This window comes from Mesoplodon mirus, assembly GCF_964341445.2.
Source record: "Mesoplodon mirus genome assembly, chromosome: 13".
NCBI classification, from domain to species: Eukaryota; Metazoa; Chordata; class Mammalia; order Artiodactyla; family Ziphiidae; genus Mesoplodon; species Mesoplodon mirus.
Window position 1 is genome coordinate 26,249,608 of NC_138989.1, and position 19,315 is coordinate 26,268,922.

The 19,315-nt window shown below is 41.9% G+C and overlaps 1 protein-coding gene across 1 annotated transcript in view; it reads left to right on the top strand.

Annotated features, from left to right (window-relative positions):
- MAPK1 (mitogen-activated protein kinase 1) overlaps positions 1-19,315 on the top strand; it is a 93,647-nt gene that overhangs the window by 37,867 nt on the left and 36,465 nt on the right. The window contains exons 2-3 of the mRNA XM_082640518.1: positions 16,690-16,872; positions 18,607-18,796. Coding sequence (XP_082496644.1) covers positions 16,690-16,872; positions 18,607-18,796 — 373 coding nt within the window. The remainder of the gene's footprint in view (positions 1-16,689; positions 16,873-18,606; positions 18,797-19,315) is intronic.

The window sequence follows — 19,315 nt, forward strand, 5'->3', positions numbered from 1 at the left end:
ACAGATCAGATTAGTGGTCTTAAATGAATAGAATAAATTATGTAAGGTTACCAAGGAAATTGGTTATGTTGAAGTACTGTTTTTTTTTAATTAAGAAAATACATCTTTAATGTATGTGCTTCTTTATTAATTCCTTAAATAGCAAGATCAAACAGCAGATGTGACAACTACTGTAATTTCAAAGTAGTGAGACATATAAATATTTCGAGAATTACAACTGTAGGCTTTTTATTGGTCTTAATATTTCTTTGTTTAGCCTCCTTCAGTCTCTGGAAATACCTGTATTTCTTTTCTTTTTTTTCTTTTTTTTTTTTTCGGTACGCGGGCCTCTCACTGTTGTGGCCTCTCCCGTTGCGGAGCACAGGCTCTGGACACACAGGCTCAGCGGCCATGGCTCACGGGCCCAGCCACTCCGCGGCACGTGGGATCTTCCTGGACCGGGGCACGAACCTGCGTCCCCTGCATCGACAGGCAGACTCTCAACCACTGCGCCACCAGGGAAGCCCAGAAATACCTATATTTCTGATAGTGTCACTCTCATGGCTGGAGAATTCTTTCTGTTATCAGAATAAAGTACAGATTTGGGAATTGTCTTTACTAAAGGAATTTAGAGCCTGAACCAACATGGCGGAGTAGAAGGACGTGCTCTCACTCCCTCTTGTCAGAACACCAGAATCACAACTAGCTGCGGGACAGTCATCAACAGGAAGACACTGGAACTCACCAAAAAAGATACCCCACATCCAAAGACAAAGAAGAAGCCACAGTGAGATGGTAGGAGGGGCACAATCACAATAAAATCAAATCCCATGACTGCTGGGTGGGTGACTCACAGACCGGAGAACACTTATACCACAGAAGTCCACCCACTGGAGTGAGGGTTCTGAGCCCCATGTCAGGCTTCCCAACCTGGGGATCCAGCAACGGGAGGAGGAATTCCTAGAGAATCAGACTTTGAAGTCTAGTGGGATTTGATTGCAGGACTTCGACAGGACTGGGGGAAACAGAGACTCCACTCTTGGAGGGCACACACAAAGTAGTGTGTGCACTGGGACGCAGGGAAAGGAGTGACCCAAGGGAAGAGTGAACCAGACCTACCTGCTAGTGTTGGAGGGTCTCCTGCAGAGGGGTGTGTGTGGCTGTGGCTCACCGTGGGGACAAGGACACTGGCAGCAGAAGTTCTGGGAAGTACTCCTTGGCGTGAGCCCTCCCAGAGTCAGCCATTAGCCCCACCAACAAGCCCAGGTAGGCTCCAGTGTTGGGTTGCCTCAAGCCAAACAACCAACAGGGAGGGAACCCACCCCCAACCAAAAGCAGTCAAGCAGATTAAAGTTTTACTGAGCTCTGCCTACCAGAGCAACAGTCAGCTCTACCCACCACCAGTCCCTCCCATCAGGAAACTTGCACAAGCCGCTTAGATAGCCTCATCCACCGGAAGGCAGACAGCAGAAGTAAGAACTACAATCCTGCAGCCTGTAGAACAAAAACCACATTCACAGAAAGATAGACAAAATGAAAAGGCAGAAGACTATGTACTAGATGAAGGAACAAGATAAAACCCCAGAAAAACAACTAAATGAAGTGGAGACAGGCAACCTTCCAGAAAAAGAATTCAGAATAATGATAGTGAAGATGATCCAGGACCTCGGAAAATGAATGGAGGCAAAGATGGAGAAGATGTAAGAAATGTTTTAACAAAGACCTAGAAGAATTAAAGAACAAACAAACAGAGATGAACAATACGATAACTGAAATGAAAACTATGCTAGAAGGAATCAACAGCAGAATAACTGAGGTGGAAGAACGGATAAGTGACCTGGAATACAGAATGGTGGAATTCACTGCTGCTGAACAGAATAAAGAAAAAAGAATGAAAAGAAATGAAGACAGTCTAAGAGACCTCTGGACAACATTAAACACAACAACATTCACATTATAGGGATCCCAGAAGGAGAAGAGAGAGAGAAAGGACCAGAGAAAATATTTGAGGAGATTATAGTCGAAAACTTCCTTAACATGGGAAAGGAAGTAGCCACCCAAGTCCAGGAAGCGCAAAGAGTCCCACACAGGATAAACCCAAGGAGAAACACGCCGAGACACATAGTAATCAAATTGGCAAAAATTAAAGACATTATTGAAAGCAGCAAGGGAAAAATGACAAATAACATACAAGGGAACGCCCATAAGGTTAACAGCTGATTTCTCAGCAGAAACTCTACAAGCCAGAAGGGAGTGGCATGATATACTTAAAGTGATGAAAGGGAAGAACCTACAACCAAGATTACTCTACCCAGCAAGGATCTCATTCCATTTGATGGAGAAATCAAAAGCTTTACAGACAAGCAAAAGCTAAGAGAATTCAGCACCACCAAACCAGCTCTACAACAAATGCTAAAGGAACTTCTCTAAGTGGGAAACACAAGAGGAGAAAAGGACCTACAAAAACAAACCCAAAACAATTAAGAAAATGGTCATAGGAACATATATATCGATAATTACCTTAAACATGAATGGATTAAATGCTCCAACCAAAAGACACAGGCTTGCTGAATGGATGCAAGAACAAGACCCATCTATATACTGTCTACAAGAGACCCACTTCAGACCTAGGGACACATACAGACTGAAAGTGAGGGGGTGGAAAAAGATATTCCATGCAAATGAAAATCAAAAGAAAGCTGTAGTAGCAATACTCAATATCAGATAAAATAGACTTTAAAGAATGTTACAAGAGACAAGGAGGGACACTACATAATGATCAAGGGGTCAATCCAAGAAGATATAACAATTACAGATATATTTTTACCCAACGTAGGAGCACCTCGATACATAAAGCGCAACTACTAACAGCTATAAAAGAGGAAATCGACAGTAACACAATTAATAGTGGGGGACTTTAACACCTCACTTACACCAATGGACAGATCATCCAGACACAAAAGAAATAAGGAAGCACAAGCTTTAAATGACACAATAGACCAGATAGATTTAATTGATATTTATAGGACATTCCATCCAAAAACAGCAGATTACACTTTCTTCTCAAGTGTGCACAGAACATTCTCCAGGATAGAACACATCTTGGTCACAAATCAAGCCTCAGTAAATTTAAGAAAATTGAAATCATATCGAGCATCTTTTCTGACCACAACTATGAGATTAGAAATGAATTACAGGGAAAAAAACATAAAAAACACAAACACATGGAGGCTAAACAATACGTTACTAAATAACCAAGAGATCACTGAAGAAATCAAAGAGGAAATCAGAAAATACCTAGAGGGCTTCCCTGGTGGCGCAGTGGTTGAGAGTCCGCCTGACGATGCAGGGGATGCGGGTTCGTGCCCTGATCCGGGAGGATCCCACATGCCGCGGAGCGGCTGGGTGCATGGGCCATGGCCGCTGAGCCTGCGCGTCCAGAGCCTGTGCTCCACAACAGGAGGGGCCACAGCAGTGAGAGGCCTGTGTAGTGAAAAAAAAAAAAAAAAAAAAAAAAACCTAGAGACAAATGACAATGAAAACACAATGATCCAAAACTTATGGGATGCGGCAAACACAGTCATAAGAGGGAAGTTTATAGCTACACAAGCCTACCTCAAGAAACAAGAAAAATCTCAAATAAACAATCTAACCTTACACCTAAAGAAACTAGAGAAAGAAGAACAAACAAAACCCAAAGTTAGCAGAAGGAAAGAAATCATAAAGATCAGAGAAGAAATAAATGAAATAGAAACAAAACAGTAGCAAAGATCAATAAAAGTAAAAGCTGGTTCTTTGAGAAGATAAACAAAATTGATAAACCATTAGCCAGACTCATCAAGAAAAAGAGGGAGAAGACTCAAATCAATAAAATTAGAAATGAAAAAGGAGAAGTTACAACAGACACCGCGGAAATACAAAGCATCTTAAGAGGCTACTACAAGCAACTCTGTGCCAATAAAATGGACAACCTGGAAGAAATGGACAAATTCTTACAAAGGTATAACCTTCCAAGACTGAACCAGGAAGAAATAGAAAATATGAACAGACTAATCACAAGTAATGAAATTGAAACCGTGATTAAAAATCTTCCAACATACGGAAGTCCAGGACCAGATGGCTCCACAGGTGAATTCTATCAAACGTTTAGAGAAGAGCTAACACCCATCCTTCTCAAACTCTTCCAAAAAATTGCAGAGGAAGGAACACTCCCAAACTCATTCTATGAGGCCACCATCACCCTGATAACCAAAACCAGACAAAGTTACTACAAAAAAAGAAAATTACAGACCAATATCACTGATGAATATAGATGCAAAAATCCTCAACAAAATACTAGCAAATAGAATCCAACAGCACATTAAAAGGATCATACACCATGATCAAGTGGGATTTATCCCAGGGATGCAAGGATTCTTCAGCATATGCAAATCAATCAATGTGATACAACATATTAAAAAATTGAAGAAGAAAAACCATATAATCGTTTCAATAAATGAAGAAAAAAACTTTAGACAAAATTCAACACCCATTTGTACTAAAAACTCTCCAGAAAGTGGGCATAGAGGGAACCTACCTCAACATAATAAAGGCCGTATACGACAAACCCACAGCAAACATCATTCTCAGTGGTGAAAAACTGAAAGCATTTCCTCTGAGATCAGGAACGAGACAAGGATATCCACTCTCACCACTATCATTCAACATAGTTTTGGAAATCCTAGCCATGGCAGTCAGAGAAGAACAAGAAATAAAAGGAATACAAATTGGAAAAAAAGTAAAACTGTCACTGTTTGCAGATGACATGATACTATGCATAGAGAATCCTAAAGATGCTACCAGAAAACTACTAGAGCTAATCAATGAATTTGGTAAAGTTGCAGGATGCAAAATTAATGCACAGAAATCTCTTGTATTCCTATACACTAATGATGAAATATCTGAAAGAGAAATTAAGGAGACACTCCCAGTTACCACTGCAACAAAAAGAATAAAATACCTAGGAATAAACCTACCTAGGGAGACAAAAGACCTGTATGCAGAAAACTATAAAACACTGATGAAAGAAATTAAAGATGATACCAACAGATGGGGAGATATACCATGTTCTTGGGTTGGAAGAATCAATATTGTGAAGATGACTATACTACCCAAAACTATCTACAGTCAATGCAATCCCTGTCAAATTACCAATGACATTTTTTACGGAACTAGAACAAAAAATCTTAAAATTTGTTTGGGGACACAAAAGACCCCGAATAGCCAAAGCAGTCTTTTTTTTTTTTTTTTTTTTTTTGCGGTACGCAGGCCTCTCACTGCTGTGGCCTCTCCCGTTGCGGAGCACAGGCTCCGGACGTGCAGGCTCAGTGGCCATGGCTCACGGGCCTAGCCGCTCCACGGCATGTGGGATCTTCCCAGACCGGGGCACGAACCCACGTCCCCTGCATCGGCAGGCGGACTCTCAACCACTGCGCCACCAGGGAAGCCCGCCAAAGCAGTCTTGAGGGGAAAAAAAACGGAGCTGGAGGAATCAGACTCCCTGACTTCAGACTATACTACAAAGCTGCAGTCATCAAGACGATATGGTACTTGTACAAAAACAGAAACATAGATCAATGGAACAAGATAGAAAGCCCAGAGATAAACCCATGCACCTATGGTCAACTAATCTATAGCAAAGGAGGCAAGGATATACAATGGAAAAAAGACAGTCTCTTCAACAAGTGGTGCTGGGAAACAATGTAAAAAAATGAAATCAGAACACTTCCTAACACCATACACAAAAATAAACTTAAAATGGATTAGAGACCTAAATGTAAGACCAGACACTATAAAACTCTTAGAGGAAAACATAGGAAGAACACTCTTTGACATAAATCACAGCAAGATCTTTTTTGATCCACCTCCTAGAGTAATGGAAATAAAAACAAAAAAACAAATGGGACCTAATGAAACTTCGGAGTTTTTGCACAGCAAAGGAAACCATAAACAAGACGAAAAGACAACCCTCACAATGGGAGAAAATATTTGCAAATGAATCAACGGACAGAGGATTAATCTCCAAAATATATAAACAGCTCATGCAGCTCAATATTAAGAAAACAAACAACCCAATCCAAAAAGGGGCAGAAGACCTAAATAGACATTTCTCCAAAGAAGACATACAAATGGCCAAGAAGCACATGAAAAGCTGCTCAACATCACTAATTATTAGAGAAATGCAAATCAAAACTACAATGAGGTATTGCCTCACACCAGTTAGTATGGGCATCGTCAGAAAATCTACAAACAACAAATGCTGGAGAGGGTGTGGAGAAAAGGGAACCCTCCTGCACCGTTGGTGGGAATGTAAATTGATACAGCCACTATGGAGAACAGTATGGAGGTTCCTTAAAAAAAAAAAAAATAGAATTACCATATGATCCAGCACTCCCACTACTGAGCATATACCCAGAGAAAAACGTAATTCAAAAAGACACATGCACCCCAATGTTCATTGCAGCACTATTTACAATAGCCAGGTCATGGAAGCAACCTAAATGTCCATCAACAGACGAATGGATAAAGAACATGTGGTACATATATACAGTGGAATATTACTCAGCCATAAAAAGGAACGAAGTTGGGTCATTTGTAGAGACGTGGATGGATCTAGAGACTGTCATACAGAGTGAAGTAAGTCAGAAAGAGAAAAACAAATCTCGTATATTAATGCATATATGTGGAACCTAGAAAAATGGTACAGATGAACCGGTTTGCAGAGCAGAAATTGAGACACAGATGTAGAGAACAAACGTATGGACACCAAGGGGGGAAAGCTGTGTGGGGGGGTGGAGGTGGTGTGATGAATTGGGCAATTGGGATTGACGTGTATACACTGATGTGTATAAAATTGATGACTAATAAGAACCTGCTGTATAAAAAAATAAAATTTTAAAATTAAAAAGAAAAAAAGAATAAAGTACATATTTCTCAGCTTTCTTTGTGTGACGTCACCTTTTGCTTTTCACCCAGATGAGCTCTAAACTCCAGCTGTACTGGACGACTTTGCACTTGTACCCAGCCCTCCATGCTTTAGTTCCTGCGGCTCCTTCCTTCTGCAAGCCTTTCCTCATAGACTGCCTATTAAACCCTGCTGTGCTTTTTAACCCACCTTAAATAAATACCACCTTCTGAAAGAGGTTCACAGATATTAACATAGAGCAATGTCTGACACATAGTAAACACTCAATAAATTGTAGCTATTATTAAATAAGAATTGTTCATAAAATTTCTTTTTATTATCACCACCAAACTATAAATATCTTGAGTGATGTCCACATAAGAAACAAGGCAACACAATATATCAGTAATTGTGAGTAAACATGATGTGAAGCGAAAATATGCCTCACATGTAATATACATCAAAAATAAAAGTCTTGACCTGGGGGAAACAAGACTTGAAAGTGCTGCATCAACCCTGTTAACTGTTGTTGCTTTTTGCTCTGTAGTAAGTGTGACTTTGAGAGGAGGAGGTGTGATCAGGAGTCGAGGGTGTAAAGAGTTGGCAGTACAAGCCAGCTCCGTGGGCGGCTCCTCACACCCCACAGCCTTGGAGTGTGCGTGAGAATGCAGTAGCCGAATTGGAAGTGGAGCTGGTGTGGGCGCCACCAGCACTGGAGAGTAGTGACCATGCTGAGCGCCCTGCCGTCAGGGCTATGGACAGACCCAGATATACCTAGAAAAAAAGCAGGAAAGTTCAGGATGACAGGGGAAGGTCAATTTTATGAGACAGGATTAAAGAACTTCTAACAGTGAAAGGAACTATACCACAAAAGTAAAGCTATTCAAATGAATAAAGTCTTAAGAATAAAGGTTCTTTCCTAAACTCTAATAACCAAATAACTAGAAATCCTGAAATTTTGGAATAATGCTTTTTTAAAGAATAAAGGGTACAGCTTTCATGGAGCAATTTGGAGCAGGCCTTTTTTTCCTTCACATACAAGACTGCTGTCATTCCAGCTGGCAAACGTAGTAGATTTGAAATGGCTCCTCTGTTTCTCAGAGTCCATAATATATCAAATTATTTCTGTATGTCCAAGTGGGAATCCGAAAATAATTCTTTTATAATCTCAAAGCTTAATACCATAGGTATCTGACTGCAGCTTCTCTCAGCTAATACTTGGGCATCAGCATAAGTTTTCACTCTCTGTTGTAATGACAATCTCAGCTACTAAGTGGTGCCTGTTGCTAAGTTGGAAACCAGTGGAGAGAGAGCACTTGTATGTTTCTTTTTTCCTTGACATTTAACACTTTTCTAGAAATACTTACTTTCCCTCGGATTTTGTACATGTGAAGTTGTTAGACTCCAATTAAATGTATGTTAAGCTCCTTGACCTTGTCCCACAGCTTGCTGGTGCTGTTTCCCCTGACGCCCCCATTGCATTACATTTTGGCTAGATTCTACTGCTGTGTCTTCTAGGTCACCAGGTTTTTCTTCAGTGTATAATCTCTTGCTAATTTCAACCATTGTATTTTTTTCATCTCTAGAAGTTCATTTTGAGTCTTTCTTATACCTTCCACTTCTCTATATCGTGCTCTACGTTCATGAACATATGGAGTATATTTATACCAGTACACATGATTGTCTACTAATTCCATCATCTCTACTTCCTAGGTATGTTTTTTTATTGGCTTTTCTCTTCATTATAGATTGTATTTTCCTGCTTTTTTGTTTTGTGGCTGTTGTTTTTACTGATTTACAGTATTTCAGATGTACAGCAAAGTGATTCAGTATATTCAATATTTATATATTTTTCAGATTCTTTTCCATTATAGGTTATTGCAAGATATTGAATATAGTTCCTGGGGATTTTTTATTTTTTATTTTGGGTGGGGTTTGGATGTTGATTGGATGCAAGACACTGGATTTTACATTGAGTGCTAGTTTTTTTTTTGGTATTTCTTTAAATACTTTGGGACTTTTTTTTCTGGGATGCAGTTAAGTTACTTGGAACACTTTGATCCCTTGAAAGCTCTCTTTTAAGCATTTTAGCCCTCTTTTAAGCATTTAGTCCAGAATAGCCTTTAGTCAAAGGCTAATTTAGCCCCAGTACTGAGTCAGCAACCTTTGTGAGGACTCAGTTTTTTGTCGTGGTGTGAGGAGGTCTTTACTGGAAAAGTGGTAGAAGAGGAACTGTTCCCAGCCTTGTTCCACATGGATTAGTCCATCTGCTCCTCTCTGGTGGCTCCTTCCCCAGCCTTGGAATTTGATCATGCACAAGCTCTGATCATTATCAGCTGGACACTCAGAGGGAACCCTCTGCGCATCTTCCCAACCTTCTCTGAAGTTCTCCTCTCCTGTACTCAGCTGCAGACATTCTGAGTTGGACTCTCCAGATCTCGAATTCTGTCTCAACTCAGGGAGACTACCAGGCTCCATTTGGGTTTCCTTCTCTGCATTGAAGCCTGGAAACTCCAGGCAGTAAGCTGGGGCAGTCACAGGACTCAGCTTGCTGGCCTGTGTTTCCTGTTGCTGGGTGTCAGAAAACTGTTATTTCATAAATACTGTCTGGTTTTTTTAAGTTAAGGTAAGAGAGTTGGATCAGTCCCTGTTCTTCATCATGGTTAGAAGCAAAAGCCTGTGAAAGTATGTAGAACTTTAAGAACTCATTTAAAAACTCAAGTTATTTCCTTCAAGCTGCCTTATCTTATATTACCTACCCCTCACTGGTTATTTTTTTCTCCCAACAGAATAGACAGAAATAGTAAGACAAAATACAATTTAAATTATGTTTTAAGTCACTCATGGTCCCATCATCCTAGCTTGCTCTGTATATTTCCTCTTCTAGATAAATATTTTTAAGCTGCAGTCTGTTGGTTTATTTTGAATCTCACCTTTAGTTAATACGATCTTCATACTTAGTTTAATGGCTGCACAGTGACCTGTTATATAAATATTCCATAATGTATTAATCCTCATGTTTGGCAATACAGGTTTTGTTCTTTTAGGTAGTTTTGTGGTAAATACCTTCAAATATCATCCCTATTCTTAAGGATGCTCAAAGGGAGAAAGGCAGGTGGGATGATGTTCTATTTATTTCAATCTGCAGTGAGATTTAGCCTATATTGGGTATTTAGTAAATGTTTGTCAAATGATTGAGGTGGAACATAACTTAAAGTTCAATTAGGTAAAGTTTTCAGTTACCTTTTTAGGAATATTTTTTTCCATTGGGCATTCATTTTTATTTTTATGGAGGGTTAAAGTAGATAATTATGAAATGTTTATGTCTCCTTCTACTTATTAAATTAAGCCCATATTTTCTACATGTTAATTATAATTATGTCATCAATTTTGGAGGTATAATTTAGTGGAAGACCTTCAGGTAAACTTTTATGTTGGAATAATTTTAGGTTTACAGAAAAGTTGCCAAGATAGTGCAGAGGGTTCCCGTAAGCCCCCACCCAGTTTCTGTTTCCCTTGATGTTAACATCTTACTGTATGCACTTATCAAAACTGAGAAACCAGCATTGGTATAAAGAAATTTCAGACTTTATTTGGAATTTGCTTTTGCACTGATTTCCTTTTTCTGTTCCAGGATCCAATCCAGGATACTACATGCATTTAGTTGTTATGTTCGCCTGTCTCTCTGTGACTGTTTTCTCACTTTTCTTTTCATGACTTAAAGAGTACTCATCAAGTATCCCTCAACTTGTAGAATATCCCTCAACTTGGGTTTGTCTGATGTTCTTCTCACTATTAGCCTGGAGTTACAGGTTTAGGGAAAGAATATCACAGAGATGAGCTACCTTTCTCGCCTCATCCTATCAGGGAGTCACAATGTCCACATGACGTCACTGGTAGTGGTAACTGATCGCCTGGTGGAGGTGGTATCTGCCAGGCTTCTCCACTGTAAAGTTACTGTCCTTCCTTCTTCACATTCGGTTCTTTTGAAGCAAGTCTCTAAGTTCAGCCTGCTCGCAAGGTGTGGGGGCTGGGAGAGATTGAGTTCCACCTCCTGGAGGGGAGAGGATCTACACATATTACTCTAAGTTCTTCTGTTAGGAAGATTTGTCTCTTCTCCTCCACTGTTTGTTTCTCCCCTGTGAATTTGGTTACAGCTGCTAGAAAGAAGACATAAGTGATTTAGAACGTATAGTTCTGCCATTGAGGAATATAGTCTAATTGAATGGAGGGCATTTGAATAGAACCAAGCTAGGAAACATGAGGTTTGTGAAGTAGGCACTACTTGAGTTGCCACTTTCTCCAAAGCTGTGGCTCCACCATCGTTCCAAGTTGGCTAAGACGGCTTCTGCCTGGTGCACTGCCCTCCCCATTCCATTCCTTCAATAAACTACTACCTGAGGAAACTTCATAAAAATATCGCCATGCTTAAAATCCCTGCCTAACATCCTTTGGTGCCTCCCCAGGGTAAAACTGTAGATATTTAAACATGGCCTGGTTCCTTCTTATGCCTCCGGCTTCAATCCCATCTGTGTCCCCTTGGGTCCCACTCTCTTGCCGCAGGTTCCTACAGGCCTCTGTAGCTTTGCATGCACCTCTGCTTTGCCTGAAGTGTGTACTGCCTTCTCACACCTGCCTAGTTTTGGGGAGTCTTCTCTTCACCCCACCTGGTCTGCCAGCCTTCGACCCACCCGCTGCTTTCATAACAGCCTGTGCCTTTTGGATGTTCCCTTGGATTTGCCAATCATTCTCCTCCTCCTCGCCTTCTTTAAAAGTAGTCACCTTTGCTGCTTCCACTCCTGTCCCCACTCGCCTCCATTTACTTCCGCCCAGGGCGCCGCACATCAACTGATTGCAGATTCATTGAATGCTTTCCAGTTGTTGTCAAGCATTCCTGTTTGGAACTCTTTATAATCTTGGCTTCTGAAACACCACTCTCTCCTGGTGCTTATAGGTGCTTCCTCATTCTCTAGCTGGTTCCTCCTCTGTCTGCTCCTGAGTTCTGTCCTCAGACCTGTTTTCTCCATGTATCTCTCCTCAGTAGTGCAACCCTCTGTGGCTTCTGTTAAAAATTCCCAAATCTGGGCCTCCCTGGTGGCGCAGTGGTTGAGAGTCCGCCTGCCGATGCAGGGGATACGGGTTCGTGCCCCGGTCTGGGAGGATCCCATATGCCGCGGAGCGGCTGGGCCCGTGAGCCATGGCCGCTGAGCCTGCGCATCCGGAGCCTGTGCTCCGCAACGGGAGAGGCCACAACAGTGAGAGGCCCGCATACCGCAAAAAAAAAAAAAATTCCCAAATCTTACTCCTAACCTTGTTCTCTCTCTTTAATGCTGCTAGAAGCGCAGAGCCATCCGAATCATCTGCAAGCCTCCTCAGATCTTTAAATCAGGAAGTACAAGACTGTCATTGTCTTCCCCTACCCCCATCTTCATTTTGTGCCTCCCAAACCCAGGCCTGCCCCTCATGTTTTGTTTGCAAGGCCTGGGTCAGGAATACAAATGGAGCATCACATACCATATAAATCAAACTAAGAAACAAGAAATGTATTCTCTCCCCCACCACACACACACCCCGAGACAGATAAACTTTCTTAAAGACCTGGAAGATCAGGTTCAAATTGAAAGATCTTGGGCTTTTTAGAGTTGGGTATCAGCAGTTCGAGGAGAGCAGGCCTCCAGCATAGCCCTCTTCTCTTCCCAGCCAGTGCTGTGCCCCCCAACCCCCATGAGCTGGAGCTTGTGGACCCCCAGCCCAACAGTCCACACACCGTGTATACCCTGCAGATAGCTCCCCTTGTGGTACACACCCTGGAGGAGCATTCTGCTCGCCACCTTGGGATTCTGGGGCTCCTGATGGCACATTCCCCGGACCCCATAATCACCACTGGGTGAGGAGGTGCCTGGTTGGGTGAGGACCAGCTGTCCCCGTAGATGGCCTGATTGTTTTCCTCTCCACATGTTGCCTCTCGCCTTCTCTGTGCCCTTGCTCCTCTTTCGAAAGCCTGCTCATCTTTCAGGGTATGGTTTCTACAGGCCTCATCTTCTTTTTTTTTTTTTTTTTTTTGCTGTACGCGGGCCTCTCACTGCTGTGGCCTCCCCCGTTGCGGAGCACAGGCTCCGGACGCACAGGCTCAGCAGCCATGGCCCACGGGCCCAGCCGCTCCGCGGCACATGGGATCCTCCCAGACCGGGGCACGAACCCGTATCCCCTGCATCGGCAGGCGGACTCCCAACCACTGCGCCACCAGGGAGGCCCCCTCATCTTCTTTTAATCCTCTCTTTGTTGCCCTTATTTGGACTTAATCTACCCACCTTCTCCTTGGGTTTCAGAAGTGCTTTACTGTGATAAAGGCAGTGCATCCTGTCTGTTCCTGTCTCCTTCCCTCACTAAATTGCCAGTTTTTTAAGAGGAGGATCACTGTTTGGTTTTGCCCCCAGTACTAACATGAAGTCTCAGAAGTGGGAAGTGCTTGACAAGTGTGGCTTGAATCCGCCGCAGCTCTGGCGTCACCCTCCTGTTGTTGTGGTAACCCTGTCAAAACAGGAAATGAGGTTAGTTTAGCATGACTTGTTCATAATTGACTCATGCTGGTTCCCTTTTCTTCCCTAAGCGATCACAAAACATCTGTTAAATAAATCTACTCCAGAATTTTGTGGGCTTCTACTTCCACATTAACTGGTTAAATACAGTTCTGGAATCTCTGTTCCCACCCACCCTGGCCCTGGAATTCACCATGCATTTGGAGAGCCCTGGCTCCTTTTTTTTAATTGCTCTCTTAAGAATTGCTTGATGAACAATATACCAGCCTACAGTTTAAGTTTTGACATATTATACACGCATTAAGCTATCAAGACAATTAGATAATGAACATTCATCACCTCCAAAAGTTATCTAGCTTCCATTTCCATTTGTGTAATCCCTCCCTCCCAGCAGCCCCAGGTAAACCCTTCTGATGTGCTTTCTGTCCTCATAGACTAGTTTGCATTTTATATAAGTAGAGGTACTTTTCTTTTGGTCTGGCTTCACTCAGCATAATTATTTTGAGATTCATCTGTGTTGTATATATCAACAGTTTGTTTCCTTTTATTGCTGAATAGTAGGAATCTACCGTTTTAAGAATTGAATGTGCTCACCTCTGGGCTTGACCTCCCATTCCCCACCATTTATGTATCTCAGGATAGAATTCATCTGGGACTTGAAGCTGCATTTATGTAAGATGACTGGGTGCTCTCAATAGCTTGAGCTCCTCAAGGGCACAGTAATAGTATAATCTTTGTATCCTGTTAGTATAACCAAATGGCTGGAAAAAGTTTCCTCCTTCACTTAGGGATGTGTGTCTGTGTGTCTGTGTGTGTCTGTGCCTCTCTCTCTGTTTAATTTATTTATTTACTTTAAATGTATTTATTATTTATTTTTGGTTGCATTGGGTCTTCGTTGCTGTGCGCAGGCTTTCTCTAGTTGCAGTGAGCGGGGGCTACTCTTCGTTGCGGTGCGCGGGCTTCTCATTGCAGTGGCTTCACTTGTTGTGGAGCACGGGCTCTAGGTGCGCGGGCTTCAGTAGTTGTGGCACACAGGCTCAGTAGCTGTGACTGTGGGCTCTAGAGCGCAGGCTCAGTAGTTGTGGCGCACGGGCTTAGTTGCTCCGCAGCATGTGAGATCTTCCCGGACCAGGGCTCAAACCTGTGTCCCCTGCATTGGCAGGCGGGTTCTTAACCACTGTGCCACCAGGGACACCCTGTCTCTGTTTTAAATAACATACCGAGTTCCAATTTCATCACTGAGTGTCAGTCAGTACAGTTGGAGGGGCATGCTGACCATAAGCCCCTCTCCGCAAGCAGTCTTATCCTCGAAGGCAAGTTTATGCCCATGTTTGTTTGACTACCATGCTTCAGTAAAACTGGATATTTATTTACTTGTTTTTAATTTTAAAATATTTATTTATTTATTTTTGGCTGCGTTGGGTCTTTGTTGCTGCATGCGGGCCTTCTCTAGTTGCGGCAAGAGGGGGCTACTCTTCTGTTGCAGTGCGCCAACTTCTCATTGCGGTGGCTTCCCTTGTTGTGGAGCACGGGCTCTAGGCATGTGGGCTTCAGGAGTTATGGCATGGGGGCTCAGTAGCTGTGGCTCATGGGCTCTAGAGCACAGGCTCAGTAGTTGTGGCACACGGGCTTAGTTGCTCCGTGGCATGTGGGTTCTTCCCGGACCAGGGCTCGAACCCATTTCCCCTGCATTGGCAGGCGGATTCTTAACCACTGCGCCACCAGGGAAGCCCTGGATATTTATAATGTTGAGTGTAAACCAATATTTTATAACTATATTTACCTGTGTTCTCTTTGTTAAACTCAGGCTCTAAAATCTGAATTACCAAAAAAGTTTTGATTTCTAATAGTATTTACTCCCAGTGTTGAATAAGCTTGCTTGAACGACATATCCCTTTGCCTGTCTACCTAAAAATCAGTGGTTTAGGCCTTCTTGCAGCAAACCAAAGCAAAATAAGATTTGAGTAGTTATTCTTTTATTTAAGGAAATAGACGTCACTTCAAAGTGTTGGGGTACCCGAGTGCAATGTATAAATGGTGTGAGAAAACCGAAGCTGAGTGAGACAAGGTCCCTCCTACAGCATAGTTTTGTGGTACAGTCAGACAAATGCATCACTAATTCTCAGTATAAGTAGACTGATAGATATGATTATAGAAGGACAAACTTGAGAATAAACTTATTTTACTGTTTCCTGTTTCTAGCACTTACCCAGAGGAAACCAGAAGTAATGTCTTACTGCCCGTCCGTGTTCTTTCATTGCTTCGGTCAATGGACCAGATGTTGATACTTGTTAATATGAAAAGCTCTTACAGAAAAGATTCAATAGAATATTGTTCATAAAGATAGTAGTAATATTCAAGATTCAAATTCATCATAAAATTGAAGATAAAATTGTTATTGCTTCTGCTTGGAATTCTATTAAGTCAGACCTTCAGGACAACTTGGAAAGAACTGGGCCCTATGTTATGGCTGTGAAGGTATTTTTTGAACAATACTTTTTAGGTTTTGTTATAAGACTACCCAAACATCTTGATTAAATTTCTTGTGGTGGGGGGAGGAGGAAGAAATAGTCATGTCATTTTGCACGTAAGACAAAGTTGTTGCAAGCAATCAATGCATCCTCCTGCCCCACCTTTTAATTGAAGTATAGTTGACTTAAAATATTAATTTCAGATATACGGCATAGTGATTTAGTATTTTTACAGATTATGCTCCATTAGAAGTTATTACAAGATAATGGCTATAATTCCCTGTGCTATGCAGTATATCCTTATTGCTCTCTTGGGTGCATTTTTGTTTGGGTTGAAGATGTGGTTGATGGTCATTTGATTGTTTCTGCTGAGTCAGTGGAATCTGATACAACAGTAGGAAGTTGTTTTGGAGGCAGAAATGATTGCTCTCACCAGAATGCAGTTGCTGTTAAAAACAGTGGGAAAATGGCGTGTGTGTGTCATACGCCCGTGTTCCTGGATTTATGAAAATGGGCATCTGTACAGTTCCCAGGGCCAGGCCCTCTGTTAGTTTTGAGATTCTGTGTGTGCTGCATTTTGCCAGCCGCATCCTCCCTAGCTTAAGACCTCTTTGTGGATTATACACATGCTTCCTTCACGTGTATGAAACAAGTATTTGCCCAGAGTGCTAAACATTTAATACTTTACCGCCTTGTTCTGAGAACTGTTTTTAACGCCATCTCCCCTCCTCCCCTCCTTTTTTATTTATTTTTTTAGCTCTGCTTATGATAATGTCAACAAAGTTCGAGTAGCTATCAAGAAAATCAGCCCTTTTGAGCACCAGACCTACTGCCAGAGAACCCTGAGGGAGATAAAAATCTTACTGCGCTTCAGACATGAGAACATCATTGGAATCAATGATATTATTCGAGCACCAACCATCGAGCAGATGAAAGATGTGTATCCTTTTCAGGCAACTGCTCCACTGCTCCGTCACCTGGTTGAGTAATGTAACTGGACGTGTCCTGCTGCACTTATAGGGGCGGAGGAAAAGTAATAAAGCACATTTAAGGGGAAACTGTACTTTGCTTGTCATTTACTGTAATACTTGCATCATTTACATTTTTTCTCTGATTCATTTTTTCATTTGTCAGTAACTGATTTTAGTATCTTTTTGCAAATCCAATATTTTCTGTCAGTTTCAGTAAAGATTTCCTTTAAGTGTAGTTGTGGAAAATTTTGGAGAACACCTTTTCCAGTCATGTGTTTGCCACTCAAGGTATGGTTTGTTATGATGGTGAAAAGGAAAGAGCAGTCGACTGTGGAGGAGGGTGCCCTGTACAGCACCTGGTCAGGTCCAGACTGTCCTGATCTTAGCGCCATTTCACATCTGGGTCCAGTTTTCTCGTTTTTAAAACTGGCGTGCTCGCCCTCATGATCTTCAAGGCTGGTTCAGCTCTGAAGTTGTGTGATTAACTATGACCAACATTTAGAAATCTGGACTAAGCAGGTAAAAGGCTTGGGTAAAGGAGGCTGCCTGGGTAAAGACTGTGTTTGAAAGGTACAAGTGTGAAGTGTGCTGAGGAGGACCTGATGGGAGAAGGTTCCAGCTCTGGCCGCAGCAGTGTTCCCACCAGTTTGCCCACTTTGCATTCTGCCCCTCCAGGGAGAGGCAGCTCACTATCTCCAGGAAGCCTTTCCATTTTTATTTTATTTATTTTTATTTTTATTATTATTTTTTTTTAGCCTTTCCATTTTTAGACAGCTCTGTCACTAAGTTCTGATGATATTTTAAGTGAAATGCCTCCTCCTGCCATCTGTTGTCCTGCTTTACCTTTTGCCTTGAAAATCACATCTCTGTCAGATGACAAGTTTTCCAGTCATGTTTCCTTCAAAACCTGTACCATGTCTCATCTAGCATGAATCTGTAGATGTGTAATATTTACACAGAAATGAATAAAAGAAATGCAAAAACACTAATGAAATAATATCGTGGTGAAGTTAAAACCTAGCAGCTTTTATAATTTATTTTCTGTGGGAATGAAGTTAGCCATAACTAAAATTCTAGATGCTGAGATTCACGGATAGGCAGGAAAACAAGAGGAGCTCAACCAGGACAGACCCCTTCCTAGCACAACTTCCAACAGTCTTAGTTATTTATACTCTTAACCTTAATTGAAGAGTGAAGCATACAGACTGAGGGTTGAGTTTAGTAGCAAATGTGTTCTAGGCCTGTGTTTCCAAAAGTTTTATGGTTGATTTTTGTGGAGAAGGAGGGGGACAAGAAGGGAGGTAAAAGAACAGTGACGTTTTGAGTTGTTGCTAGGCCAGAGAGGAGGGAGTGCCTGGTGCTGGCCCCCACCCTCCCCCAGCCCTTTCCAACAACCCCAGAGGGCGTCTGTTGATGGTGGACAGCTTGGAGACCAGGACTCGTCCACACCACCTGCGTCAGGTCTCCGCTAGCGCATCACTGCGCACATCAGGCAGGCGTGATGCCTGCTGTCTCACAGGACCTAAGAAGGAGTTCACGACTTTCCAATTCCTTCTGTTGAGGTGTACCAAGTTTTCATCAGGTTCTCATTTCCCTCCTGAGCCTCATGATGTAATAATGGACCTTTTGGGTTTGTTTTGTTTTCAGTGCTTTGCTAAGTGTGACCAGCTATTTTGGTGTGTTACCTTAATCTTTCCAAACAGATATATAGTACAGGACCTCATGGAAACAGATCTCTACAAGCTCTTGAAGACGCAACACCTCAGCAACGACCATATCTGCTATTTTCTTTACCAGATCCTCAGAGGGTTAAAATATATCCATTCAGCTAATGTGCTGCACCGTGACCTCAAACCTTCCAACCTGCTGCTCAACACCACCTGCGATCTCAAGGTCAGCTTGGTTATTTACTCTTAGGGTGATATCTGTTGAAAAACTCATGTTACTGGGGCATATTTATATTTATTGTTACTCAGATTTAAAATTACACCAGAAATACATGAAAACATTTATGGCAAAAAAAAATGCAAGTAAAGGGTGCTAGTTCTCTTTTTCTTCTTCATCCCATTGCTCCTCCTTCTCCAGAGGTAACCACTATAACAAATTGGTGTATTTTCATCTAAATTTTTACTATGCTCTTATATACACATGTACTTTTTAACTTATATATGTAAATAGGATCATGTGTACATTAAAAGATATATTTCGTTAGTCACCTTTTTCTTTGATAAGTTTTATACAGTAAACACTCAGAAAACAGCAGAAAAGTCGACCTTAATGATTTAGATTCCTAAAGAATGCACTCCCAATAAATAGGGAAACCCTAGATCCTTTATAGTCCTTAGAGTTCTCTTAAAAATGGGCAGCAGGGCTTCCCTGGTGGCGCAGTGGTTGAGAGCGGCAGGGGGCACG